The sequence below is a fragment of the Macaca fascicularis genome, chromosome 11 (genome assembly GCF_037993035.2).
Source record: "Macaca fascicularis isolate 582-1 chromosome 11, T2T-MFA8v1.1".
Lineage (NCBI taxonomy): Eukaryota > Metazoa > Chordata > Mammalia > Primates > Cercopithecidae > Macaca > Macaca fascicularis.
In genome coordinates, this window is record NC_088385.1 from 63,913,744 (window position 1) to 63,941,055 (window position 27,312).

Genomic DNA, 27,312 nt, shown 5'->3' on the forward strand with positions numbered 1-27,312 from the left:
TTTTTGAGGAACGCAACTCAGCCCATAACAGCATCTTGACCAGGCACAATGGCTCACACCTGTAATCCCAATACTCTGGGAGGCTGAGGCAGGAGGATTGCTGGAGGCCAGGAGTTCGAGACCAGCCTGGGCAACATAGCAACATCCCATGTCTATGAAAAAAATTTAAAACAAAATTAAAAACCAAAACATAAAAAAAAAAAAAAAAAAACAGTGTCTTGACCATCACTCTTTAAAACTGAAGTAAAGGCCAGGCGCAGCGGCTCATGCCTGTAATCCTAGCACTTTGAGAGGCCGAGGTGGGTGGATCACCTGAGGTCAGGAGTTCGAGACCAGCCTGGCCAACATGATGAAGCCTCGTCTCTACTAAAAAACACAAAAAATTAACCGGGCACAGTGGCACGTGCCTGTAATCCCAGCTACCTGGGAGGCTGAGGCAGGAGAATCACTGGAACCCAAGAGGTGGAGGCTGCAGTGAGCTGAGATCATACCACTACACTCCATTCTGGGCAACAGAGCAAGACTCCATCTCAAAAAATAAAAAATAAAAATAAAAAAGTGAATAAAATTAAAAAATAAATATCAGAAGGCATCATGTGAAGTAAGGATAAGTATTGTTTAATTAAACTTTTGTTTCAGCTTTATATATGTATCTGAATTCTTTTTTTTTTTTTTTTTTTTTTGAGATGGAGTCTCCCTCTGTTGCCCAGGCTGGAGTACAGTGGCGTGATCTCAACTCACTGCAACTTCCGCCTCCCAGGTTCAAGCAATTCTCCTGTCTCAGCCTCCCCAGTAGCTGGGACTACAGGCGCATGCCACGACACCCAGCTAATTTTTGTATTTTTAGTAGAGACACCATATTGGCCAGGCTGGTCTTGAACTCCTGGCCTCAGGTGATCCACCCACCTCGCTCTCCCAAAGTGCTGGGATTTACAGCCATGAGCCACCACTGCCCACCCTATATGTATCTGAATTCTAAGTCATGATGTAAAACATACTTTTTAGTGCTGGTTGTGTAAAAAAGAAAAAAGCAATTCCAGCACTTTGGGAGGCCAAGGTGGGCAGATCACCTGAGGTAAGGAGTTCGAGATCAGCCTGGCCAACATGGTGAAACCCCATCTCTACTAAAAATACAAAAATTAGCCAGGCATGGTGGCACTGTCCTGTAGTCCCAGCTACTTGGGAGGCTGAGGCACGAGAATTGTTTAAACCCAGGAGGTGGAGGTTACAGTGAGCCAGGATCACACCACTGCACTTCAGCGACAGAGTGAGGGTCTGTCTCAATAATAATAATAATAATAATAATAATAATAATAATAATGGAAGCACAATTTGGATACTGGTGGCCACTACATGTTCCTTTGTATTGCTTTTTAATTATTTTGTGGGTACATCTTTCTTTTTTTTTTTTTTTTTTTTGAGACAGAGTCTCGCTCTGTCACCCAGGCTGGAGTGCAGTGGCTGGATCTCAGCTCACTGCAAGCTCCGCCTCCCGGGTTCACGCCATTCTCCTGCCTCAGCCTCCCGAGTAGCTGGGACTACAGGCGCCTGCCACTTCGCCCGGCTAGTTTTTTGTATTTTTTAGTAGAGACGGGGTTTCACCGTGTTAGCCAGGATGGTCTCGATCTCCTGACCTCGTGATCCACCCGTCTCGGCCTCCCAAAGTGCTGGGATTACAGGCTTGAGCCACCGCGCCTGGCCTGGGTACATCTTTCTTCCTCAACAATAACACAAGTTCAAGGAGGGCAAGGACTCATATTATACTGTACACACTGCTGTGCAGCAGCTAGAAAAGACAACATGCATTCTTGCTGATAAAGATACCAAGGGCTACAATTAACTGAGTGTCTCCCGTGTACTTGGTTCTGGGCTAAATGTTTTACACATAGTCTCCTATATAAGGACTAAACTGATTGATGGATTGATTGCTGGAGCTCAATACATTTCACAGACAAGACAGTTCAAGAACACTGAATAGTGGCCCGTGATTTGTGGAGGATGAGGGAAACGAGAAGGAGGTCACAAAAGAATTGTGGGAAGCTGCTGAGGGCCCCTAGCCAACTCTATCTCCCAGGCCTTCACTGTTCTCCCCAAGTTTCCATCCATCTTCATACCAACTCATCATTTAATTAGGAAACACCTGTGCTCAAGGCCCCTCCCTTCTGCCTCTTCAGGCACTTGTTCCATTTATTATCCCCTTGATTCCCCAAATCTCCACCCTCCTGCTCTGTAGTTATGATAGCTCTATACTTTCAGCATAAAGCATGCCTGAATCCTTCTCTCTCTCTCTCTCTCTCTCTCTCTCTCTCTCTCTCTCTCTCTCTCATAGAACAGGGTCTCAATATATTGTCCAGGCTCTTGAACTCCTGAACTCAAGTGATCCTCCTGCCTCGACCTCCCAAAATGTTGGGATTACAGGCATGAGCCACCGTGCCCAGCCTGAAATGAATCTTGAAGGGACATAGGAATTATTCAGGCAAAGAACAAGAAGAGCATTGAGGCAGGAAGAAGGTTTAGTATATGCAAAGGCACGGATACCTGTGGGAGCATGGTACCTTCTGGGAACGGGTAGTAGTGGGCAATGGGGAGCATTAGAAGATTTAGACAGGTGGGTCATATGATAAGATTTAATAGAGGGATCAGCCTAGCTGCAATGTGGAGGATGGATTTAAAAGATAAGTCCTGAAGCAAGGAGATCCATTCAGAAGGTTAATAACAACAGAGAGGGAGACAATACAGTTGAAGAACAGAGGTGAAGCACTGTGGAATGGAGACTGGTTAGGAAGAAAAGTAAAGACACGGCCGGGCGCGGTGGCTCAAGCCTGTAATCCCAGCACTTTGGGAGGCCGAGACGGGCGGATCACGAGGTCAGGAGATCGAGACCATCCTGGCTGACACGGTGAAACCCCGTCTCTACTAAAAAATACAAAAAAATAGCCGGGCGAGGTGGCGGGCGCCTGTAGTCCCAGCTACTCGGGAGGCTGAGGCAGGAGAATGGCGCAAACCCGGGAGGCGGAGCTTGCAGTGAGCTGAGATCCAGCCACTGCACTCCAGCCTGGGCGACAGAGCCAGACTCCGTCTCAAAAAAAAAAAAAAAAAAAAGAAAAGAAAAGTAAAGACACGAGGGGCCAGTGTCAAAGGAAAGAAAGGCAAGAAACTGGAAGTCTCAACAGACTTAAAGACCGGGCTTCTTAGAGGCAAGGGAAAGAAAGAACTGTAAGGGTAGGATGTTGTGTTCAGAATCTAGGGAGTGAGATTTCAGTCCAGCTCTCCTGCAAGGGTGTGGTAAAGGTGGTGGCTATGAGAGTGAGTGGTTACAGCAACACAGAGGTAAGTCATTGGCGTCAAAGAGAATAAGGAACCAAGAGGCCAGGGTGTTGGCTGGACTACCTGCATGAGCACTGAAACCATCTGGGTTTGTGGAAAGCCTGAGGTGGACAGGAATACAGTCGGCTGCTAAAGTCTTCACAGAAGGCCAGGCGTGGTGGCTCATGCCTGTAATCCCAGCACTCTGGGAGGCTGAGGTGGGCAGATTGCTTGAGGCCAGGAGTTTGAGACCAGCCTGGGCAACATGGTGAACTGCTGTCTCTAGAAAAAATACAAAAATTAGCCTGGCATAGTGGTATATGCCTGTAGTTCCAGTCATTGGGGAGGCTAAGGTGGGAGGATTCCTGAGCCCAGGATGTCAAGGCTGCAGTGAGCCATAATTGCACCACTGCACTCCAGCCTGGGCAACAGAGTGAGAGCCTGCCTCAAAAAAATAAAAATAAAATAAACAAAGCCTTCACAGAGTAAAGTGACCAGGACATCAGTGGATAACAGCAAAAATAATAACTAACACTTAGTGGGGCTTTATGTGTTGCTTCAATTCTTACTCTAAAATTGAAGCACTGTACTTTTTATCCTACAATAATAAAATGAGCTAGAACTACGTGCCCAATACAGTAGCTACTAATCACTTGTGGCTATTTCAGTTTTAAAATTCAATGCCTCTGATGTATCAGCCATATTTCAAATGTGCAATAGCCATGTATGACTTGTGGCTACTATATTAGAACAGACATGGGGCATTTCCGTCATCACAGAAAATTCTATTGGATAGTGCTGATAACCTTCATTTTACAAATGAGGAAACTGTGGCATGGAAAGTTCAGCAACTTGCTCAAGGTTAAAGTGAGAGAGCTGGAATTCGAATCCATTTGGTTTGGCACCAGAACTGTTGCCCTTAAACCCTATGTTGCACATCCCAGTGGAAGGTGAAATAGCTGGTTCTTAAAGGAAGAGGAATTTGATATGACTATTGAGGCAAGCACTGGCGGTGCCTATTCAGCAGCCAAGCTTTTCTCCCTTGCTAGCAAAGTCTGGATTTCACACAGGTGTCCCCCTCCTATATATTCAGGAGATGAATCCAGTTGGCTTAGCCAATCATAGTATTTCTATTCCCTTGGCCAGTGACTCAATCCTGGTCAATAGGACTTAGGGGGCTTCTGGGGAAAGTTTTGTTCTTCTTCAGTGCCATGCTCACTTTTAGGATTGGAATAGCTGCAACCACATTGCAACTGGGAGGGGAGATACTACCAACCAATGAGGATAAAGTATGAGTGTGAAGAGGTGGAAAACCCTTGATGAATCAACCAGTCCTGGACCTGCTATAAAACTCCTCATTGTTCAGCCTGCTTTAATTGGGTCTTCCATTACTTGCTGTTAAATGCATCCCTAACTAAGACCATGGTGAAGCCACATGGCCATAGGAAATGGAGACTCTCAGGTGGGCTGCCTGCCTGTCTTCCCACTACCACCCGCCCTATACACTTGAGAGAGTAAGTGATACCTCATTAAAGGAAGAATGTTCTCAAGGAAGGATCAGGTTCCAGACAAGTCAAGAGGGGCAAGGATAATGTGAGCCAGGGGTGGCTCCAGGCTTCAAGCAAGAAGAGGGGTGGAGAGCAGTATAACAGTGTTAGGAAGAGGAAGGACTGGGCTGAGTGGAGAAGGATGGATGCCCATCAAGGCCTGCCAAGGATCACAGGATGTGAGCAATGGTGGAGTCAGCTGATCTCAAGGCTTCAAATGGAGCCCTCGGGCTGTCACAGGCTTACTGTGGTGAAGGGACCTTTACTTCACAGAAAGACAAAGTAGCCATCCTGGTGAATGGGCAAAGTCAAGCAGCTCTGGATGGAGTCAGCTGTGGTCAGGATTGTGCCTCTGCAAGGAAATCTCAGCTTTCTAATTACTGTCTTGCCTCTCTCCCTTCCCCTATGCAGTTACTCATATTCAGTCTTCTCTTCCTTACCTCCTCATTACACTGCCAGCTGGCTGCTGCCCCCACCAGTCATGAAACTGTCCTGGCCTATGTCACATACACCCTCCTAGGGGCCTTGAATGATGGCACATTCCTGTCTCTCTCTTGTTGAACCTCTCAGCAGTACTCAACACTGTTAGCCATTCTTGAGTAAGTTCTCCCCTAAGTACTTTTCATGATTCCTTTCTTGGTCTTCGGCCTACCTCTCTGGGTCCTTCCTCTCAGTCTCCTGTCTTCACGGGATACTCTTTCTGTGTGATCTCATCCACATTTGAGGCTCCACAGCCTGGGCAAGGCTACATAGTATGGTGATTAAAACCATGGTCGCTGGCAGACCACATGTGTTCAAATCTCTGCCCTACCAGGTGGTTGCTTTGTGATACCCAAACTTCTATCAAGATGTGGATCATTACCCTCACCCCAACCCACAGGGAAAGCTACTGTTCTGATTTTTTTTTTTTGAAACGGAGCCTTGCTCTGTCCCCCTGGCTGGAGTGTAGTGGGGAGATCTCGGCTCACTGCAAGCTCCGCTTCCCGGGTTCACGCCATTCTCCTGCCTCAGCCTCCTGAGTAGCTGGGACTACAGGCGCCCGCCACCGCGTCCAGCTAATTTTTTGTATTTTTAGTAGAGACAGGGTTTCACCGTGGTCTTGATCTCCTGACCTTGTGATCTGCCCGCCTCGGCCTCCCAAAGTGTTGGGATTACAGGCGTGAGCCACTGCACCCGGCCTCTGATTTTTTTTAAAGCAGAGTAATGTAGGATGTACTTTTATGTCTGGTTTCTTTTCAGTAACATGTTTTGAGGTTCATCCATGTTGCTGCATGTATCCATAGTTCTTTCATTTTTGTTGCTGAGTAGTGTCCCATGGTGGATCTATACCACAGTTTGTTTATCCTTTTTCAAATGAAGGATACCTGAGCTATAGCCAGCTTTTGGCTACTGTGAAGAAAACTGCTATGAATATTCTATGTTCAAGTCTGTGTGTGAACATATGCTTTCATTTCTCTCGGATAAATAACTAGGAATAGAATTGCTGAGTCATAGGGTAGGTGTATGTGTAGTTTTATGAGAAACTGCTACATATTGTTCCAAATTGATAGTATACTTTACATTCCCACTAATGATGTATGAGAGTTCCAGTTGCTCTGTATTCCCACTAACATTTGGTACTGTCAGTTTTTTAAAGTTTAATCATTTTGGTGAGTATGGAGAGGTATCATACTGTGGTTATAATTTGCTTTTTTTTTTTTGAAACATAGTCTCACTCTGTCACCCAGGCTGGAGTGCAGTGGCACCATCTTGGCTCACTGCAAGCTCCGCCTCCTGAGTTCACGCCATTCTCCTGCCTCAGCCTCCCGAGTAGCTGGGACTACAGGCACCTGCCACCACGCCCGGCTAATTTTTTGTAATTTTAGTAGAGACAGGGTTTCACTGTGTTAGTCAGGATGGTCTCGATCTCCTGACCTCGTGATCTGTCCACCTCAGCCTCCCAAAGTGCTGGGATTACAGGCATAAGCCACCACGCCTGGCATAATTTGCATTTTCTGTTTCTTTTTTTTTTTTTTTTTGAGACGGAGTCTCGCTCTGTCGCCCAGTCTGGAGTGCATTGGTGCGATCTCCGCTCACTGCAAGCTCCGCCTCCCGGGTTTATGCCATTCTCCTGCCTCAGCCTCCCAAGAAGCTAGGATTACAGGCGCCCGCCACCACGCCCGGCTAATTTTTTTGTATTTTTAGTAGAGACGGGGTTTCGCTGTGTTTGCCAGGATGGTCTCAATCTCCTGACCTCGTGATCTGCCTGCCTTGGCCTCCCAAAGTGCTGGGATTACAGGCATGAGCCACTGTGCCCAGCCAATTTGCATTTTCTTAATAACTAAAGATACTGAGTTCTTTTCTTTTTCTTTTTTCTTTTTATTTTTGAGACAAGGTCTCACTCTGTTGCCCAGGCTGGAGCACAGTGGCACAATCACTGCTCACTGCAGCCTCAACCTTCTAGGCTCAAGCAGTCCTCCTGCCTCAGCCTCTTGAGTAGTTAGGACTACAGGAATGCACCTCCATATCTAGATCATTTTTTATTTTATTTTTTATTTTTTTTTTATTATTTTGAGACGGAGTTTTGCTCTCATTGCCCAGGTTGGAGTGCAATGGCACAATCTCAACTCACTGCAACCTCCACCTCCTGGGTTCAAGTGATTCTCCTGCCTCAACCTCCCAAGTAGCTGGGATTACAGGAGCCCACCACCACGCCCAGCTAATTTTTGTATTTTTAGTAGAGACATGGTTTTGCCATGCTGGCCAGGCTGGTCTCGAACTCCTGACCTCAGGTGATCCGCCCACCTCGGCCTCCCAAAGTGCTGGGATTACAGGCATGAGCCAGGGCACCTGGCCTCGAGTACCTTTCATATGCTTATTGTCCATTCATTGGGCTGTCATTTTATTACTATACTATAGGAATTTTTAATATATCTCACATTCCTTTGTCCCTTCTCAGATCAATGTTTTGTCTATCTATTTGACTTACTCACGTTCATAATAACATTTTTTTTTTTTTTTTTTTTTTAGTCAGGGTCTCACTCTGTCACTCAGGCTGGAGTGCAGTGGCACAATCATAACTCACTGCAGCCTCTAACTCCTGGGCTCAGGCAATCGTCTTTTCTCAGGATCTGGAGTAGCTGGGACTACAGGTGCACACCACCACACTCAGCTCATTTTAAAAATTTTTTGTAGTGACAGAGTCTAGCTTTTTTGGCCAGGCTGGTCTCAAACTCCTGGCCTCAAGCAGTCCTTCTACATCAGACTCCCAAAGTGCTGGGATTGCACGATAATGATGTCTTTTGACGAGCAAAAGTTTTCTATTTTGACGTTTCACTTATCAAGAAATTTATTTTATGTTATTGCTTTCTATAGCTTAAGAAGGGATTGCTTTCCTCCAAGTTATGAAGATACTCTGTGTTTTTGCCTAAAAGCTTTATGATTTTAGCATTTGTAGTTTAGGTCTATAATCAATCTTTTTTTTAGACGGAGTCTCACTCTGTCACCCAGGCTGGAGTGCAGTGGCGTGATCTCGGCTCACTCCACCCTCTACCTCCTGGGTTCAAGCAATTCTCCTGCCTCAGCCTCTTGAGTAGCTGGGATTACAGGCGCTCACCACCACATCCAGCTAATTTTTGTATTTTTATTTTATTTTATTTATTTATTTTTGAGAAGGAGTCTCGCTGTGACACCCAGGCTGGAGTGCAGTGGTGTGATCTCGGCTCACTGCAAGCTCTGCCTTCCGGGTTCACGCCATTCTCCTGTCTCAGCCTCCTGAGTAACTGGGACTACAGGTGCCCACCATCACGCCCAGCTAATTTTTTGTATTTTTAGTAGAGACAGGGTTTCACCGTGTTAGCCAGGATGGTCTCGATCTCCTGACCTCGTGATCCGCCCACCTCGGCCTCCCAAAGTGCTGGGATAACAGGTGTGAGCCATCACGCCCAGCCTATGTTTTTAAATTAATTTTTTTTTTTTTTTTGAGACAGAGTCTTGCTCTGTCATTCAGGCTGGAGTGCAGTGGTGTGATCTCAGCTCACTGCAACCTCCATCTCCCAGGTTCAAGCGATTCTCCTGCCTCAGCCTCCTGAGTAGCTGTGATTACGGGCATGCACCAATACACCCAGCTAATTTTTGTATTTTTAGTAAAGACAGGGTTTTGCCATGTTGGCCAGGCTGGTCTTGAACTCCTGAGCCCAGATGATCCACCCACCTTGGCCTCCCAAAGTGCTGAGATTACAGGTGTGAGCCACCATGCCTGGCCTGTTAAGGTTTGTATTTTTAGTAGAAACAGAGTTTCACCATGTTGGCCAGGCTGGTCTTGAACTCCTGACCTCAGGTGATTTGCCCGCTTCAGCCTCCCAAAGTGTTGGGATTACAGGTGTGAGCCACCAGGCCCGGCCTGTAATCAATCTTGAATTAATTTTTTGCATATGGTGGGAGGTAGGGGTCAAGGTTCATTTATTTCTCCCATATAGATGTGAAGTTGTTCCAGAACTATTTATTGAACAGATATTCCTTTCTCCACTGGCTGGCTTTGACATCTTTGTCAAAATCAAATGACCTTTACAGTGGGGTCAGCAAGTTGGTGCAATAGGAAGTCCCACCTCTCATCCCCTTGCAGAAACACAGACTTAACAATTTGCTGATCAAAATACCTTTAAGAGAAGTACAGAATCCAGTTGAGAAGTGTGGTACCCCAGACAAGTAGAGAGCTGAGAACAGTTGCACTGAGATGGATCCTGCATTCCTGGGTGTGGGAGTGGGGCTTTCCCAGCGATACCATCCTCCAGCAGTAAGAGACTTCCAATAGTCTGGTCTCAGACAGGTTCCAGCTCCGAGTAAAATTCCAGATCAATGGTGAAGAGGAATTTAAGAATGGATGCTGAAGCCAGGCATGGTGGCATGTGCCTGTAGTCCCAGCTACTTGGAAAGTTGACAGGGGAGAAGAGTTCAAGCCTGGGAGGTTGAGGCTGCAGTGAGCTATGACTCCAGCCTGGGCAACAAGAGCAAAACTCTGTCTTAAAAAGAAAAACGAAGGCTGTGCCTAGTCAACATTGAAGCAAGAATGCAGAAGTTGCACAGGGTGAGATAGGGATGAGCAGGGTGGAGGGGTGGTAAACACGAAGGAATTGCAATAAGAAATCGAACAACCATCTGATTTTTTAAAATTATGTTGAGATATTTGGGAAAAATGATAGATGCATAGAAAACTAATCAAATGAAAAATAATAATTCCAAGATAAAAGTGTATAAAAGTAACATTATAAAATAATAAATGCATATATAATTTTTATTTAAGAAATCAAATGATTGTAAGTCTATTTCTGGTTCTCTATTCTGTTTCATGGATCTGTTTATCAGTTCTCATGCTAGCACCACATAGTCTTGATTACTGTCGCTTACAAGTCTTGAAATCAAGTAGCATAAATCCTCCAGCACTGATACATTTATTTTTCTTTTTGAGACAGGGTTGCACTCTGTTACGCAGGCTGGAGTGCAGTGGCATGATCATGGTTCACTGCAGCCTCAACCTCCTGAGCTCAAGCCATCCTCCCACCTTAGTCTCCTGAGTAGCTGGGCCTACAGATGCATGCCACCACAGCACTGGGATTTTTAAAAACTCCCCAGGTGATTCTAATGTGAGCCAAATTTTCTAGACTCAGAATTCTCTGTCACTATCTTTAGGCCTATACAGTTAACTGGTTAGTATACTAGATCCTACTTTTTAATTGTTTCTGAATCCTCTTCCTCTCCAGCTCTATCGCTCATGCATTAAGGACTTCACCAATTTCTCAACTGGCTCTACACTACTTTTAGAAAAAAATTCTAAGTCCTTACTGTGGCTAACATCACGCTTTGTGATTAGGCTTTCTGATACTTCATCTATCCCTCCCCTCAAAGTACCTTAAACTTCAGCTATCATACCATATTTGATGTTCTTCACATATTTTAAACTTCTCATGCCTCCAATGCCTTTGCCTACCATCCAGCCTAAAACACCCTTTCTTTTCGTTATCAGTTGTCATTTTCTTCCTCTCATTCAACATTTAGCTTGGCATCACCTGCTGCTTTCTCTCTTGACCACCTTGCCTGGAAGAGGTATCCTTCCTGGGTTCCCATGCCCTTCTGTGCATGCCTTCATCATGGGTGTTAAGGTACTGACTGTGTTGTCATTGTCTGTCACTTGTTGAGCACTCAGCTAACCTGCAAGCTTCTTGAAGGCTGAGACTGTGTGTTTCCCTTTCTTATCCCTAGTGCCTAGCAATGTACTTGCTTATACAAGGTACCTAATATTTTTATTAAGTGAATGAAATCCGGGCTTGGATCTGCACCGTTATTTGGTGCAGATTCCTTACTCTCTCAGAAGATTCTTTTTTTTTTTTTTCTGAGACGGAGTCTCGCTCTGTCGCCCAGGCTGGAGTGCAGTGGCCGGATCTCAGCTCACTGCAAGCCCCGCCTCCCAGGTTTATGCCATTCTCCTGCCTCAGCCTCCGGAACAGCTGGGACTACAGGCGCCCGCCACCTCTCCCGGCTAATTTTTTGTATTTTTTAGTAGAGACAGGGTTTCACCATGTTAGCCAGGTGGTCTCGATCTCCTGACCTTGTGATCCGCCCGTCTCAGCCTCCCAAAGTGCTGGGATTACAGGCTTGAGCCACCGCGCCCGGCCTCTATTTTCTTATACACACTGGAAATAACACCCATGACAAAAGGTAGACTTAAGTGAGCTGATACTGTAAATAAAGTCCACTGCGTGGGCCTGGGACATGGTAAGCGCTCAATAAATACCGGTCCTTCTCCCTCTCTCCGCCTGCCGTCAGACTTTTCCGAGATACCCTTCCTACGCACACTTCCTTAACTGACCACTAGGTGGTGCTAGCCTCTGGCTTGACATTCTGTTCCAGAGCTGCCCAATTAATGCCCCAGCCCAGGCCCTATTATACTTAGAAAAGGGAGTCTTTTGTAATTTGCTGAGCGACCTGAAAAAGGAGATACCCTTTCCCCACACTAGCTTCTTTGCCCTAACCACCATTCCAGGTATCAATCATGAATTGCAGAGAATTCCTCCATGATTCCCTACTATTTTGGTTATAATCCCAACCCAAGAATTTGAAAATGCCTCTTAAGAACAGATGTGGGGAGGAAGAGAAGGCGCTGAGGCAGAGAGGATCAAACAATGAATGCTATAGGAGAAATAGAGGGAAGAAGATGCTTGAAGTCACATCCTGTTCCAGGGAAGGCAATTCTAGTCCTAACATTCCTTTTACCAATCAAGAGCCTCTCACGCTGGGTGGAAACAAAGAAGAAAAAGACATGGTTCCTGCCCTCAAGGAGTATATAGTCTAGTGGTGGATATAGAGCCCACAAAATAAAGTAATAAAGTGCTACACTCTGGATATGGAAGCTATCCTGAATACAAGTTTGGAACAGGAGAGATGGGCAGAGCGAGAATAACAGGAGGGCTTTTCTGAGGAGGGTAGAGGAGCAGGGGAACTGTATAATCAATGGCTCAGGTAGAAATATGCATTCTCAGCAGGGCGAGGTGGCTCACACCTGTAATCCCAGCACTTTGAGAGGCTAAGGTGGGTGGATCACCTGAGGTCAGGAGTTTGAGACCAGCCTGGCCAACATGGAGAAACCCCGTCTCTACTAAAAATACAAAAATGAGCCAGGCATGGTGACGGGCGCCTGTAATCTCAACTACTCGGGAGGCTGAGGCAGGAGAATAGTTTGAACCTGGGAGGCAGAGGTTGCAGTGAGCCGAGATCATGCCACTGCACTCCAGCCTGGGCAACAAAAGTGCAACTCCGTCTCAAAAAAAAAAACAGACATAAATACGCATTCTCTCACCTTACAGACATACCCTGAGCAGTTCACCTGCTGGAAATAACCCAAGTGCCCAACAATACCAGCAAATTATGGAACATCCAAGCAAGGAGATTCCAAGTAGCCAAGATAAAAGGGTAAGCTAAATGCGTTCATGCAATGTGGAAAGGGATCAAGCTAAGTTAATTGAAAAAAAGGCAACTTACAGAACAGTATATATCATATGAGTTCCTTTGTGGTTTTTTTTTTTTTTTTTTTGAGACGGAGTCTCGCTCTGTCACCCAGGCTGGAGTGCAGTGGCCGGATCTCAGCTCACTGCAAGCTCCGCCTCCTGGGTTTACGCCATTCTCCTGCCTCAGCCTCCCGAGTAGCTGGGACTACAGGCGCCCACCACCTCGCCCGGCTTTTTTTTTTTTTTTTATTTTTTATTTTTAGTAGAGACGGGGTTTCACCGTGTTAGCCAGGATGGTCTCGATCTCCTGACCTCGTGATCTGCCCGTCTCGGCCTCCCAAAGTGCTGGGATTACAGGCTTGAGCCACCGTGCCCGGCCCCTTTGTGGTTTTAAAGGATATTCACTTATATTTGTATATTACTGTTTTATTTATTTATTTATCTATCTATTTATTTATTTATTTATTTGAGAGAGGGTCTCCCTCTGTTGCTCAGGCTGGAGTACAGTGGCACGACCTCGGCTCACCGCAACCTCCACCTCCCGGGTTCAAGCGATTCTCGTGCCTCAGCCTCCCCAGTAGCTGGGATTACAGGTGTGCGTCACCATACCTGACTCATTTTTGTATTTTTAGTAGAGATGGGGTTCCGCCATGTTGGCCAGTCTGGTCTCGAACTCCTGAAAAGTGATCTGCCTGCCTTGGCCTCCCAAAGTGTTGGGATTGCAGGCATGAGCCACCACACCTGGCCTGTATGTTACTGTTTTAAAAACTCTCCTGGCCGGGCATGGTGGCTCACACCTGTAATCCCAGCACTCTGGGAGCCTGAGGAGGGGAGATCACGTGGTCAGGAGTTCGAGAACAGCCTGGCCAACATGGTGAAATCCCGTCTCTACCAAAAATACAAAAACATTAGCTGGCATAGGCGTGTGCCTGTAATCCCAGCTACTCGGGAGGCCAAGGCAGGAGAATTGCCAAACCTGGGACGCAGAGGTTGTAGTGAGCCGAGATAAGGCCACTGCACTCCAACCTGGGCAACAGGGCAAGACTCTGGGGGCAGGGTGTGGGGGGGAAATTCTGCTGGTAGGGGAGACCTGAAGAACTGTTAATAGAAGTTACTCTAAGGGTGCAGCTGAAAAATGGGGGTGTGGAGAGCATCAAGTTTCCTTTTACTTTGTACCTTCCTGTACTTTTTTTAACCACTAGGTATTACTTTTTTTTTTTTTTTTTTAACAATATAAAGTTAATACACATTCACATTCAGGATATAGCAGGGGATAGGAGGTTGCAAGTGAGAAGTGCATGCTGACTGAGGCCAGGTTTTGGAAGACCATGACTGAAGAGGAGTTCACATCTGACTCTGGTCTATAGACACCCACTAGAGTTTCCCCAGCAAGGAAGAGACACAGGGAGAGCAGTTTTTGGAAGAGTCACCTGACAGATGGGTAGGGGGAGGGAGGAAAGCCCCTTCAAGCCCTCTCAGGCTACATGTGGTTGCTCCAGATACCATTTTCCTTTCAAAGCTGTCAAGCTGTCCAACCTTGTCCAACCAAGTCTGTTTCAACCTGATTTCACTTGAATCCCAATACTGGGAGGGGCCCTGGGAGGAACCTCAGAGGCATTTGGTGAGTCCCCACAGTGCGTCTCACACTGTGTTGGGCTATGGGAGCTGGATAAAAGGAGAAATAAGACCCTATTCTTGCCTGGAGCAACTCTCCAGCAGTGGAAATGGAGGAAATCTGAGATATATTTCAAAGGAAAAAAACGACAAGCCTGGAGCATAGGCTGGCAAGATTGGATATAGGAAGGAAAGGCCCCCTTGAGTTGGCAAAAAGTCTGAGGTTTCTAGCCCGGGAGACTAAAGGCAGGTGGCCACGGCGCTGAGCAAAGCCGGCTGGAAGAAGCTAAAGGTTGAGATCACTGTCATTAGGAGGCAAGTCCTTTGTGCTGCTCCTGTTTCTGCCAAGGACAGACTGGAGTGGGGATCTTTCTGTGACTAGAACGTAAAAGGGGGAATCGTCCCTCCTCTCCAGCGTCAATTTTTGGCAGCCGACGTCGTCTGCCCGGCTCCTTGAACTCTGACATGCAGACACCCAGAAAGTCAGACACTAAGGGAACAGCCATAAAACGCCGCCCAGAAGGGGGCAGTGGCCAGAAGCACGTTCACTGGCCCCTGGGAACCGCCCGGCGCCTGCCTTCTGCAAAGTATCATTCCCGTGTGGGCTGAGCCTGGGGACAAAGGTCCGGCACTCAGCAGACACCTTCTTGGAACCCGAGGCCTAGAAATGAAGGTCCAGAGTCCCTCATCTTATTCCAAATCCTGGCTCTAGGAATCTAGAACTCTGAATTGATGGCAAACCAGTCAGAAGGTATTTAAAAAAAAAAAAAAAAGCAGAAAAATAAATGAGCCCCGGCTTCTTGGGCGAAAGGAGGTGGCCCTTCCTCAACCCCACCCGCTGGTGACTCACCTCCCTCCAAACCAGGGCCTGCCCCTCCCGTGCCCAGGGCTGGGCGAGCAGGGTGGGCGGGTACTAAGGTGGGCTCCATCCCCGAGTCCCACGCGGGAGGACAAGCTCCGGCGTGTCCCCGCGGGTGTCCCTGTTTACTCCGAGCCCTGGAGCAAGGTGGGGGCGGGTCCTCTCGGTCCCTCCCCCACCCCGCCCCCTCCTCCGCAGGCCCCAATCCCAGTCCGGTCTTCCAAAGTCTCCAAATCAAAGCTCAGCCTTTCCCTGCACCTTCCCCGCGGACTGGCTGCCCCTGTCCCCACCCCGGGCAGAGGAGGCACCTTCAGGGTTCCCCTAGAAAATCGGGCCTCGGCCCAGACCACCGAGTCCCGGACGCCCCCGGAGGGAGCCTGAAATCTAGAGTATGACACTGAGTTTCAAAGGGGAGCCGCTCAGCTCTCCGCCCACTGCCCAATCCCACCCTCGGCCCCTTCAGCTCTCTGGAGCACCAGGGATGAGGGTCCAGCCAGGGGAGAGGGCGCCCCAGGCCCCAAACTAGCTAGCGAGTCCTCGGGACCCCCACGCTCGGACCGCTTTCCAGAACTCCTAACCCTGTCGCGGGTCCGCGTCCCCCTCCCCCGGGCAGCGCGTCAAACCGGCGCATGCGCACTCACCGGATTGCCGCGTAGCTCTTTCTCCCCCCCACCAACCTTTTTTCTTTCCCCGCCCCTTCCCTCCCTCCCTCCTCTACCCGTCCCCTCCCTCTCCCCCATCAGCCCCCTCCTCGGCACTTCAGTCCGGGGAACAGCGGTGCGAGCTCCAGGCCCATGCACTGAGGAGGCGGAAACGAGGGGAACCCCCAGAGCTCCATCAAGCCCCCTTGAAAGGCTCCCCTACCCGGTCCACGCCCCCCACCCCCCCTCCCCGCCTCCTCCCAATTGTGCATTTTTGCAGCCGGAGGCGGCTCCGAGATGGGGCTGTGAGCTTCGCCCGGGGAGGGGGAAAGAGCAGCGAGGAGTGAAGCGGGGGGGTGGGGTGAAGGGTTTGGATTTGGGGGCAGGGGCGCACCCCAGTCAGCAGGCCCTCCCCAAGGGGCTCGGAACTCTACCTCTTCACCCACGCCCCTGGTGCGCTTTGCCGAAGGAAAGAATAAGAATAGAGAAGAAGGAGGGGGAAAGGAGGAAAAGGGGGACCCCCCAATTGGGGGGGTGAAGGAGAGAAGTAGCAGGACCAGAGGGGAAGGGGCTGCTGCTTGCATCAGCCCACACCATGCTGACCCCGCCGTTGCTCCTGCTGCTGCCCCTGCTCTCAGCTCTGGTCGCGGCCGCTATCGACGGTGAGTGAGATTCCGCGTCCCCCTTGGACCCCTGGGGGCACCCTCTCCCCAGCCCCCACTCCTGCATACGGATGGGGAAGGGAGACGCGGGAGGGGGTGCCTTTTGTTATCCCAGTCCAGCTGACACAGCAGCGGCCCGACTGGGGGCGGGGATGGGGGTCCGATTTGGGGGATGGGGGCCCTGGGCAAATGATGCTTCCGGGGCCCCCCAGCACAAACAAAGACCAGAGGCCTGGGTACAGAGAAGAGGGATCCCCATTTTTCTGATCCTGGGGAGGAGAGGCCTTCTTTTCCTATCTCTGTTCGGGGAGGGCCTCCGCCTCCCCTACATCCTCCAACCCCCCCACCCCCCATCTGAATTGTGAAGGAATCCGGATTTGCAATGTTCGGCTGCAAAAGGGGGTGGGGGTGGGGTGGGGGGGCTTTTTGCAGTGACCTCTGTAGCTCGAAGGGGGAGCCAGGCCAGGGGTACCCTGCTGGGCACAGGGCAGGCAGGCCCGGGAAGGCTGTGGATGGGGAGAGGGAGGGCCCCCTGCTTGGGCTGAAATGGACCCCAGAGCCCCGGCTGGAGGCCTGGGTGCTGAAGTGGGCTCTTCCCCCTCTCAGGGCCTCTGTCAGTGGCCTGGGGTAGGGCTGTGTTGGGGGGCAGAGAGGGGGAGCTCGCCATACTATGTGACTTTGAATTTTCCTTCTTAATTCCTGGGAGCTTTGAGATGAAAAAACGTCAGATGTCATCATTGGGGAAGGGGACTGGAGAATGGCCTGGAATGCTGGGGTAGGAGGGTGGGGGAGGCTGCCTTCTCCCTGACTTCTGGCTTCATCACAGTTGGATTGGAAGGAGAGCTGGAGGTTGGATGGGGATTATGACTGTGCCCCCACACTCCTTTAGTAAATGGGTTTATTCCCTGCACCCCTCCAAGCCCAAAATCCCATGTATACACATTTTGTATATTGCAGTTAGGCTTAGGCTAGAACTGCATCCTTTTGGGGAAATGGGGTGCCTCTCTTCCCTTTTCTTGTCAGCTGTTTTTTTTCTCTTACTTGTGAGTCACTGGTTCAAGTCTTGCCCAAGCTTTAAGCGTTAAGCTGGGGTCATGGGGTTGGGCTGGGCTAGGTCCCTGATTTGAGACGGGGTGGGATCTCATCCCTTCCTGTCATCTTAGCCCTCTCATCCAAAGACAAAACTGGGCCCAATACCATCATACACCCCCTCCTCTGTCCTGCCAGAGTGGGATTGGGAAAGTTTTTCTCAAACCAGATTATCTCCCTCCCTCTTCCTAACTTGCTTCAATTGGGGGAGGAGACTTACAGGGTCAGGAAGCAGCTGTGCCCCCAAAAAACATATTTAGTGGCCCTCAGTTGTGCCCTCTTGGGGACTGTCTACCCCCCACCCCCACCCCACCAATTATCTGCCCCGGAGTAGGAGAGGAGCTTTGCCTGAATATCCTCCACACATCGCACAGCCAGTCATTATCTGTGCATAACTCCTGTCATTATCATGTGTTTTTCTCTTGTTTTCAGCCCTGTGAGGTGAGAAGGGAAACTGAGGCAGGGAGATTGGCGTTGCAACCACTTCTGAGAGGAATAGAAAAAAAAACTGAGAGAGAGAGAGACCCATCAGAAGCCCCATGAAGGAAGGTGGCTAGAGTTAGGCAGAAGCAAGAGGGTTTCTGTGGAGAGCAAGGAAGGTCAGGAAGGGACCCCAGATAGTGTCACTCCCAGGGCCCTAAAGGAGTTCTATTTGCCACACCAAGTTAGTGGAAGAGAGAGACTGGACATGTTCTCCTTATCTCCCTACCCTTTCTTAAAATGTTCACCCATACCCCCTCTGTATCTCCAGCTCAGATCAAACTATCTGAAACCCCAGGAGAGGACCCCTCCCGAAACACACACCAGTGGTTCTGCCTTGGGAGTGGGAATATAAATAATCAGCTCCACCCCACTCTTGGGTACAGGGTGGTGAGAAAGGAGAATTGCACAGAAATGTAAGTTCAACTCCATCCAGAGGCAGCCTAGAGGATCCCTTATCCCTAACCCCTGCCCTCTTGCCTCGGGGTCCATCAACACTGAACTTTCTTGTTTACTTTCCAGAGAATGAAAATGACCCAGCTCACCTGACTTAGTATGTAATCTTCCTCCTGCTATCACAGCCTTGCTGCTTTCTCTCCAGGGCAGCAATCCTAGGGGCTTTCCTACCTCTTCTACTTTCTCTTCTATGTCTGAATCTGCCTCCGGGGTCCCCTGCCCTTTGGGGAGTAACATCACTCCCCACTAGTGACAAAATTGAGTGTACCTGCTGCTGGAGAGATTGGAGAAAGATGGGGTGGAGAATGGGAAGAGGGACTATTGAGGGCCCTGCTGAGATTGGGGAACATTTTCTAGTGGGGAGGGTACCCCCAGACAGATACAGCTCAGAGAATAAGGCTGACTTCCTCCCTCCCTTTTTCCTGACCTTTCTCCACCCACCCCCTTGAGCCAGCATATTACCAGTTACTAGAGTAGGTACAGTGGAAGTGAGTTACGAAGCTGGGGTGTTAGCGTCCTGGATCCCTGAGAGAGTTCCAGACTCCTTTCTCCCTGATCAGACTCACATCCTAAACGTCTCCCTTTGCCTCACTGTCTTTTAAAGCAAGAATGTGTAAGAAATTCATTTTGGGGTTGGAGGGATATTTTGATGTTTAGGGCTGCTTCACTAGACATCTTTTTCTTCCGATCTTGTTCTCTTGTTCTCTCTCCTCTCTTCATTTTCTCCATTTTTTTTTTTAACCCTCAACCACCCTTCCATCACTGAGCCTCCCAAAGGATGACAGCCCAGGTTCTGGCCAGTCAGTTCCTGTCCAGATGCCCCCATTCTTCAAAACCCCTTCCTTACCTTTTGGGAAGCCCTTCCTTACTCAAGTCTAACTCTCTCTCCTCCTGCTGCAGTGTGAGCCCTTGCACATCAGAACCCCAAAGCCTAGTTTTATTCCCTCCCAGTACTCTCTTCTCAGGGTCCTCCTTGCTCCTTAGACTCTCTACCTTTCAGGTCCTCCAGCTCTGGGTGTGGGCTTATTGCTCTTGAGGCATCTGGGTGCAGTTGAACGGTACTGTGGGAAGGCCCCTGACTTGGTGGTGCTGGATTTGAGCGGTAGAGAACCTGCCTCCCCCTTCTGTCCCAGATTTCAGCCTGGTTAGCAGGATCCTGCATTGTTTGGAGAAGGAAGCAGTTGGCTTTGGAGTGTTTCCGGTGCGATGGCTTCAGGCACCAATATAAACCCTCCCTGGGAAGGAGGTGAGGGGTGTATGTGGAGAGTGGTCCCTCTTGCTCCCCCAAGGGAGATGAGAGCCTCTCCCCCCAGGCCTTAGCTTCCCTGATGGAAGACCTCCATTTTCCTTCCTCCTTTCTACCCTTCTGACTCCAGGGGTGGTAGTGGTCCCTATTCTGGGTCTCCCTTGCATCCGGCACTGCCTAGGACCGACACTGTCTCTCCAAGCTAGGACAGATCTTGCTCCCACCCTACCCTAGGCCCAATGGAGTAGTCATTCTCTGGGTTCATCCCAGGACAACTGTGTCATCGCCTTGGCAATTTCTGGACTGAGCCCCCTTCCTGGCTTTTCTGCCTGTCTGTCTGTCTTTCTGTCTGTCTCTCATTAGTGTGCACTGTCTTGGCTTTTTAGAAACTCTGTCTCTCACCCTCTCGGTTCATCTCTTACTGCCAAACCTTTGTGACATTATCTGCCCTTCTTTCTGCGTCTCTGTAACTTGTCTTATTTTTCTCTGCCTATCTCCATTTACCCACATCTAGGCCTCTTGGTATCCCAAAAGCTTCTTGGGAGCAAGAGTCTCTTGAGGCTTTCCCACTTACCCCCTAGCTCCCTCCCCTCTGTTTTGGCTATTTTTCCCCCTTCCTGGCCAGACCCAGTGTCCAGTTCAGCACCAAAAGTTTCCTCTCCACTTTCCTCCGACTTCCTCTTTCTTCTTCCCCCTCCACTAATTTGGGGAATAGGTTTTGGAGAGAATGTTTCTGGAAGAAAAGAACTTGATACCCTTTGTGGGCTAGGAGGGAGAAAGGAGGTATTTCAGAAGGAAGGAGGGAGGTTAGACTTCTGGCAGAACTTCCTCCTGACCAGGAGCCTAAGAACTGGAGAAAAATGTAAGGAGTGAGTCAAGAGCTTGGAGCTTTTACTCTGGTGAGCATAAGCCGTGTGTGGCTGGGGTGGGGGGAGAAGGAGGGGAGGCTTAGAAATGCCTGGTGAGTGATATGGTGACCTCTGGAGGCCTTCTAGGGGTCTGGCTTTTATTTGTGGGGAAAGGAAAAGCTGGTGGGGGAGGTCACGGGTCAGGCTAATGTCCTGCTGCGTCAATATTGACTCAGAATGGAAGCGGAGACCCTTCCCCTCCCCTGGCTGTCCAAGCCACCCTGTCTGTCTGTCTGTCCAGGCCGCAAAGCAGAGGCCCAGACTCAGGAATGACAAAAATGTGTCTGAGCCTCAGGAAGGAGCCACCGGGCAACACCCAAAATACATAAAATTCAATGAAAACCTCTCGGTTTGGGTTTGGGAGGCCCTTGCTGCCCCACCCCCATAGGGTTGAAAATTCAGATTCCTGCAGGCTCTGTCCCCGCCCCCTTGAGCATCCTCCCCCAACTCTGTTCCCTTAGCTATATCATGTGGTTCCCTTTCAAAAATCCCCCTCTCACCTATCTCAGAGGGGAGCCTATCTCTCCTTCTGCTGTGTCCACTCTTAAAAAGGGCCCCAAGGGTCCCTGTCATGCTTTTGCAGTCCCTGAGTCTGTTTGTCCTTTAAGAAGCACCTCTAAGGTCTTAGCTCTCTTCCTCGCCCTTGCCCTCGCTCCCTCAAGGGGTATCAAAGGATGGGTTCCCCTCCTCTGGAGAAGACTCCTTCAGGGTTGGACTTCGCTGTCACCTTCTCTGGCCAGGAATTCTCACCCCACTTCCCCACCCCTAAGGTCCCAGAATGGGACAGAGGATGACAGCCAAGGCTCAAGCAGGGCAGTGGGGTCTGTGTTGTGTCTGGACGCACACCCAACTCTACACCTCCTGCCCTGGCTTCAGTTTGGTGGCCCTGGGGGCCATGGCTGGGCTGGGTGCCTGGGTTTGGGGGGGTGGGGCAGGGTGTTGGCCAAGTTAGCATGGCAGTCACATTCATCTTCAGGCAAAGCTGAGAACAGACGGCCCCTGTGTCCTGGTGTTCTTCCTCCAAACTCGCTCTCTCTCCTTCCTCTGTAGTTCTCTCCTCCTTCTTCTCCTGCCTGTCTTCCCCTTCCTCTGTCCCATTCTTGCTCCTCTCTCTCTCCTCTGTGCCCTCCCCTCCTCTCTGAGGAGCCCTGAAGGCCACCCCTCATAATCCTCTCCCCACTGCCAGGGCCAGAGAACGACAGCGTGCTCCCTGTAATTTCCCTTCCTAGTTTTTTGTTTTTGTTTTGTTTTGTTTTTGAGACAGAATCTCACTCCATCACCCAGGCTGGAGTGCAATGGCACAATATCTGCTTACCGCAACCTCCGCCTCCCGCTAATTTTTGTATTTTTAGTAGAGACGGGGTTTCACCATGTTGCCCAGGCTGATCTCGAACTCCTGACCTCAAGTGATCTGCCCATCTCCGCCTCCACCTCCCAAAGTACTGGTACTACAGGCGGGAGCCACTGCGCCCAGCTGGTTTCCTTCCTTCCTTCCTTCCTTCCTTCCTTCCTTCCTTCCTTCCTTCCTTCCTTCCTTCCTTCCTTCCTTCCTCTCTCACTCCCTCCCTCCCTCCCTTTCTTTCTTTCTTTTCTTTCTTTATCTTTCTCTCTCTGTTGCCAGGCTGGAGTGCAGTGGTGCGATCTCAGTTCACTGCAAGCTCTGCCTCCCTGGTTCACCTGCCTCAGCCTCCCAAGTAGCTGGGACTACAGGTGCCCACCACCACGCCCAGCTAATTTTTTGTATTTTTAGTAGAGACGGGGTTTCACCGCGTTAGCCAGAATGATCTCGATCTTCTGACCTCATGGTCCGCCCGCCTTGGCCTCCCAAAGTACTGGGATTACAGGCGTGAGCCACCATGCCTGGCCTGGTTTCCTTTCTTAACCTGGCTCCATTCCATGGCCAATGAGGAAACCACCTGCTCAGTTACCGTCACTCTGTGCCTCAGCTTCCTCATGTGTGAGATGGGGGTTGCAAGGGCACCCACCTCACAGGGTTGTAGGAACTAAGTGAGTTAATAGTTACTGTATTTCCAATCAGTGGCTGGTGGTTAGCAAGGTGAAAGGGTTAGCTCCTATCAGTCATGGAGACCGCCAGGTTCTCTCATGCGGGCCAGGAGGTGGGAAGGCCTTAGCGCGATGTTGTTCTCTCATCTAAACTGCAGGCCGCAAAGGTGGGTTTTCTGGGTGCTGGATTCAGACACAGAAGGCTCTGCTGAGGGGAGTGGGGTTGGCTTTCCCTCTAAGCAGATGATAAGTATCCTACCCCACCCCCATCACGGCTCCCTCCCAGCTCTGAGTGAGGCTTCCCTTGGCTGTGTAGACTGCCCCAAAGTCGTTTATTTGTTTCTTTCTTCCCTCTCCCGCTGAAGGAAATCAAAGACAGGCCTTAGCCTTCTCACTCCAGATTCCTGGGGCCTTCAACATCAGCCCTGACAGGAAGTTCTTTCACGTATCTCTCTGCAATCCTTGTGCTGGCCAGGCCCTCAGGAGATGTGGCCCCCTCCCCTGGTGCTGCTGTGGGATAGGGGCCTGGTCCCTCCTCTTCCTTTCACTTGCCCCATCCCCCATCCCCTCCCTGCAAGAGCACATCTGGTTTGTGAATCTCTCTCATTCCAGCTTTTGGAGTTTGCCAGCTGCTGTTTCCTCTGTGGAGTTCAGGCCAAAAATGGGGGTGGGGGACAGTGGGGGGACTCAGTGAAGGCTAAAGGAGGGGGCACCATGGCTGGGATGTGAAATGGAGGGGAGGTTAGGTGACCACCCGGTGACCTCAGGCCTTGGCTGTGCACTCTGCCCCTGGGAGGAGCCAGGGCATGGACCAAGTCCCAGGTGGGTGGCACGGGGGGTCTGTTTCTGGGCTCCAAACATCCCATCTGCCTCTGAGTCCCATTCCAGCCCCCCTCTTCCCCCTCAGCCGGCCACGGCTGGTCAGGGGAAGCGGACAGTTCTCCGGCATGCTAACTAGGCTGGCGGGCTGTGTTTCCCGGGAAGACCTCACAGCTGGCCCAGTGGGGCAATGAACTCAGCATTATCCACCTCCTCAAGGGGCCTTTATTCCAGGCTCAGGGTGGGGGCCAGGAGAGGGGGGCTGAAGGGGGAGCCTGGCTAGGCCATCCTTGATGTGTTTCCTGAACTCGGTCATTTTGGCCAGGGGCCTGAGTGCGGTCCCCCCTGCCAGCGGTGGGGGTTAGGAGGGAGGACATCTCGGTGTGGCTCCCATCAGACTCCCTCCCTCCTCTGAACCCCCTGACATTTTCCTTATACTTCTGTCTCTGCCCTGCATTTGCATTAGTTGGGTACAGCTATCTTCTCAGGCGACTCTGGCTTCTGCGGGGCAAAGGGTCATCTCACCCTCCTTGGCACCCTGATGCCTAGTGCAGTGCCTGGCATAGAGCTGGCCTTCAGTGTGTGCCAGCAGAATAGAAATGCGATGGCACAGGCTGAGGAAAAGGCACGAAAGGCCGGGAGACTGGGAGCCCAGCCTTGGGTGGGGGAGAAGGGGTGGGTGACTGTTCCTCCTGTGAAGGATGTGGTGACAGAGGTTGGGAGGAGTGGGAATGGGAGGTCTGGTGCGGATTTCACTGGTTCAGAGTTTGGAGTCAGCTTAGCTGGTCTGAGTCCTGGTTTTGTCACTTGCCAGCTATTTGACCCTGGCCAAGTCACCTGGCTCAATTTCTTCATCTGTGAAATGGTGGTATTAGTTGTCCCCACTTTGTCATACTGTGGAGGGGATTAAATAAGATGATACATGGAAAAAACTGCTTTACCACAGTTCTTGGCACATACTGAGCCCACAACAAGAGTTAGTTGTCAGCCAGGCATGGTGGCTCACTCCCGTAATCCCAGCACTTTGGGAGGCTGAGACAGATGGATCAGCTGAGGTCGGGAGTTTGAGACCAGCCTGACCAACATGGAGAAACCCTGTCTCTACTAAAAATACAAAATTAGCTGCACGTGGTGGCGCATGCCTGTAATCCCAACTACTCAGGAGGCTGAGGCAGGAGAATCCCTTGAACCCAGGAGGCAGAGGTTGCAGTGAGCCAAGATTGCGCCATTGCACTCCAGCCTGGGCAATAAGAGCAGAACTCCATCTCAAAAAAAAAAAAAAAAAAGAGTTACTTGTCGGCCGGGCGCGGTGGCTCAAGCCTGTAATCCCAGCACTTTGGGAGGCCGAGACGGGCGGATCACGAGGTCAGGAGATCGAGACCATCCTGGCTAACACGGTGAAACCCCGTCTCTATTAAGAAATACAAAAAAAACTAGCCGGGCGAGGTGGCGGGCGCCTGTAGTCCCAGCTACTTGGGAGGCTGAGGCCGGAGAATGGCGTGAACCCGGGAGGCGGAGCTTGCAGTGAGCTGAGATCCGGCCACTGCACTCCAGCCTGGGTGACAGAGCGAGACTCCGTCTCAAAAAAAAAAAAAAAAAAAAGAGAGTTACTTGTCACCACTCTTAATTCCTCCTTGGGGATGAGGGAAGAGAATGGGGTAGGAGTGAAAGAAGTCTGGTTGGGGTGGGAGGGTAGGGCCAAGAGGTCCTGAATATAGTAGCTAACTAGGTTGACTGGACTGAAACCAGTTCCTAGAGTTCATTTCAGCCATCCCCCTTCCTCTGCTCCCCAATTCTGATATCTTGAAAATCTTTAGGTGCTTCTTCCCTCTAAGGATGTCTACTGAAAGTACCCCTGAGGTCTAACCAAGGGAGGCTGTGTCTTTAGAGAATGGAGAGGACAAGACAGGTGGATCACCTGAGGTCAGGAGTTTGAGACCAGCATGGGCAACATGGCGAAACCCTGTCTCTACTAAAAATACAAAAATTAGCTGGACATGGTGATGCATGTCTGTAGTTCCAGCCACTGGGGAGGCTGAGGCAGGAGAATTGCTTGAGCCCGGGAAGTGGAGGTTGCAGTGAGCTGAGATTGTGCCACTGCACTCCAGCCTGGGGGACAGAGTGAGACCTTGCCTCAAAAAAAAAAAAAAAAAAAAAATTAGGGAATGGAGATGGAAGCAGGGCTCTCCATCCTGCCCATTCCTGCCCAGCCTTGCCCTCCTGTGCCTCTGCTAATACCATCTCCAACTACTGTGTGTGCGAAAGGCATCCCTCCCCACTGCTTCCAGCTGGGGGCCTAGTGATTAGGGGTTGGGAAGTATGGGGTGATGGGTCAGGGGACCAGGAGCGTCCCAGAAGGCAGAGAAGCAGAGAGGTTAGATAAGACCAGCTCTGGGCCTGTAGTAGTAGTCAGAGGAAGATAAAGAGAAAACATGTCAAGGCCTAAATGTACCCCCCTTCACCATCACTCTGTCATCAAAGCCAGGGGGTGCTGATGTCTGATCACAGTAACCAAAAATAGCAAAGGCTTTGACCATGACTCCTAGGAACAGGCAGCCTAGAGGACTTGGAGGGGTGCAGTAAAATGTGCTTCTGGATCCCCCCACCCCCACCACAGATACACGGTGTGTAGGAACTACCCAAAGCCACCCCCTGACACCCCCAGGCACATAGACCATGGCTCAGGGTCTGGGCCAGATGGAAACTGATGCTAGGGAAGGAAAAGGAGTCCTAAGGAACTTTAGGGCCACAGAGTCAGCCTCCACCCTTCATTTATATCCCCTTTCTTTCCTTGCTCTAGCCCCTAAGACTTGCAGCCCCAAGCAGTTTGCCTGCAGAGATCAAATCACCTGTATCTCAAAGGGCTGGCGGTGTGATGGTGAGAGGGACTGCCCAGACGGATCTGACGAGGCCCCTGAGATTTGTAAGTACCTTTTCTGGATTCTTCTCCCCAAACCCTTAACTTATCCCTCTTCCTTTGGCAGATGTTTGGGAGGAGGACAGCTGATGCCTAGCCTGGCATGGACCTTGCGCAGTGATTGTATTTGTCCATGACACAGCTAAAACTGTCCTTTACCCCCTTCAGAATGCTTCGCGTGGTGCCTGTTGGGCTTAGAAATGGCGCCTCAGATTTCTCCCTCAGGTGATGCACCCCAAGACAGTGTTCTCTGGGCTGACAGCTTTGCTAGAAGATGGCCTGGCCTCCCTTTCCTTCCAGCTCTTCCCTCGTTCCCTCTCTCATCCTCCCTGACCCTTGATGATTGGCCCCAGGTCTTGTCGGATCCTCAGATCTTCCTCTGTCCTTTTGCTCCCAGGCCAGAGGCCACTGGCACTTGCTCAGCCCCATACCAGAAGCCCCACCCCTGTGCGTTTCCCGCCACCCCCGCCTTCCCCTGCCCCCAGTAAGTGGTGTAATCAGAGGCAGCTGTTTTAACTGGGAGAAAGGTCCCCGCCCAGCTTTTGCCCTGCCAAGGGAGGTGGAGAACTTGTTGGTGGGACCCCAGAGTCCTGGATAGCTGGCACAGTCCTGGTGGCTCCACCTTTAGCCCCTCCCCTGCTTGGTTAATCTGGGCCAGAGTCAAAGCGACCCTGCATTCCTAGGTCTGTCTCTGTTCTCTCGTGGGCTTTATCCTGCTCCAGTCCTATCTGGTGTTCTGTCCCCACACCCCCACCCATAATTATCAGGGGTAATTTTAGGGCTGG

General features: G+C 50.3%; 1 protein-coding gene across 1 annotated transcript in view; it reads left to right on the plus strand.

Annotated features, from left to right (window-relative positions):
* Nucleotides 1-16,061: 16,061 nt before the first annotated feature.
* Nucleotides 16,062-27,312, plus strand: part of LRP1 (LDL receptor related protein 1) — an 84,725-nt gene continuing 73,474 nt past the window's right edge. Inside the window, exons 1-2 of the mRNA XM_005571292.5 lie at nucleotides 16,062-16,608; nucleotides 26,411-26,533. Of these exons, the coding sequence (XP_005571349.1) occupies nucleotides 16,542-16,608; nucleotides 26,411-26,533 (190 nt within the window). The 5' untranslated portion in view covers nucleotides 16,062-16,541. The remainder of the gene's footprint in view (nucleotides 16,609-26,410; nucleotides 26,534-27,312) is intronic.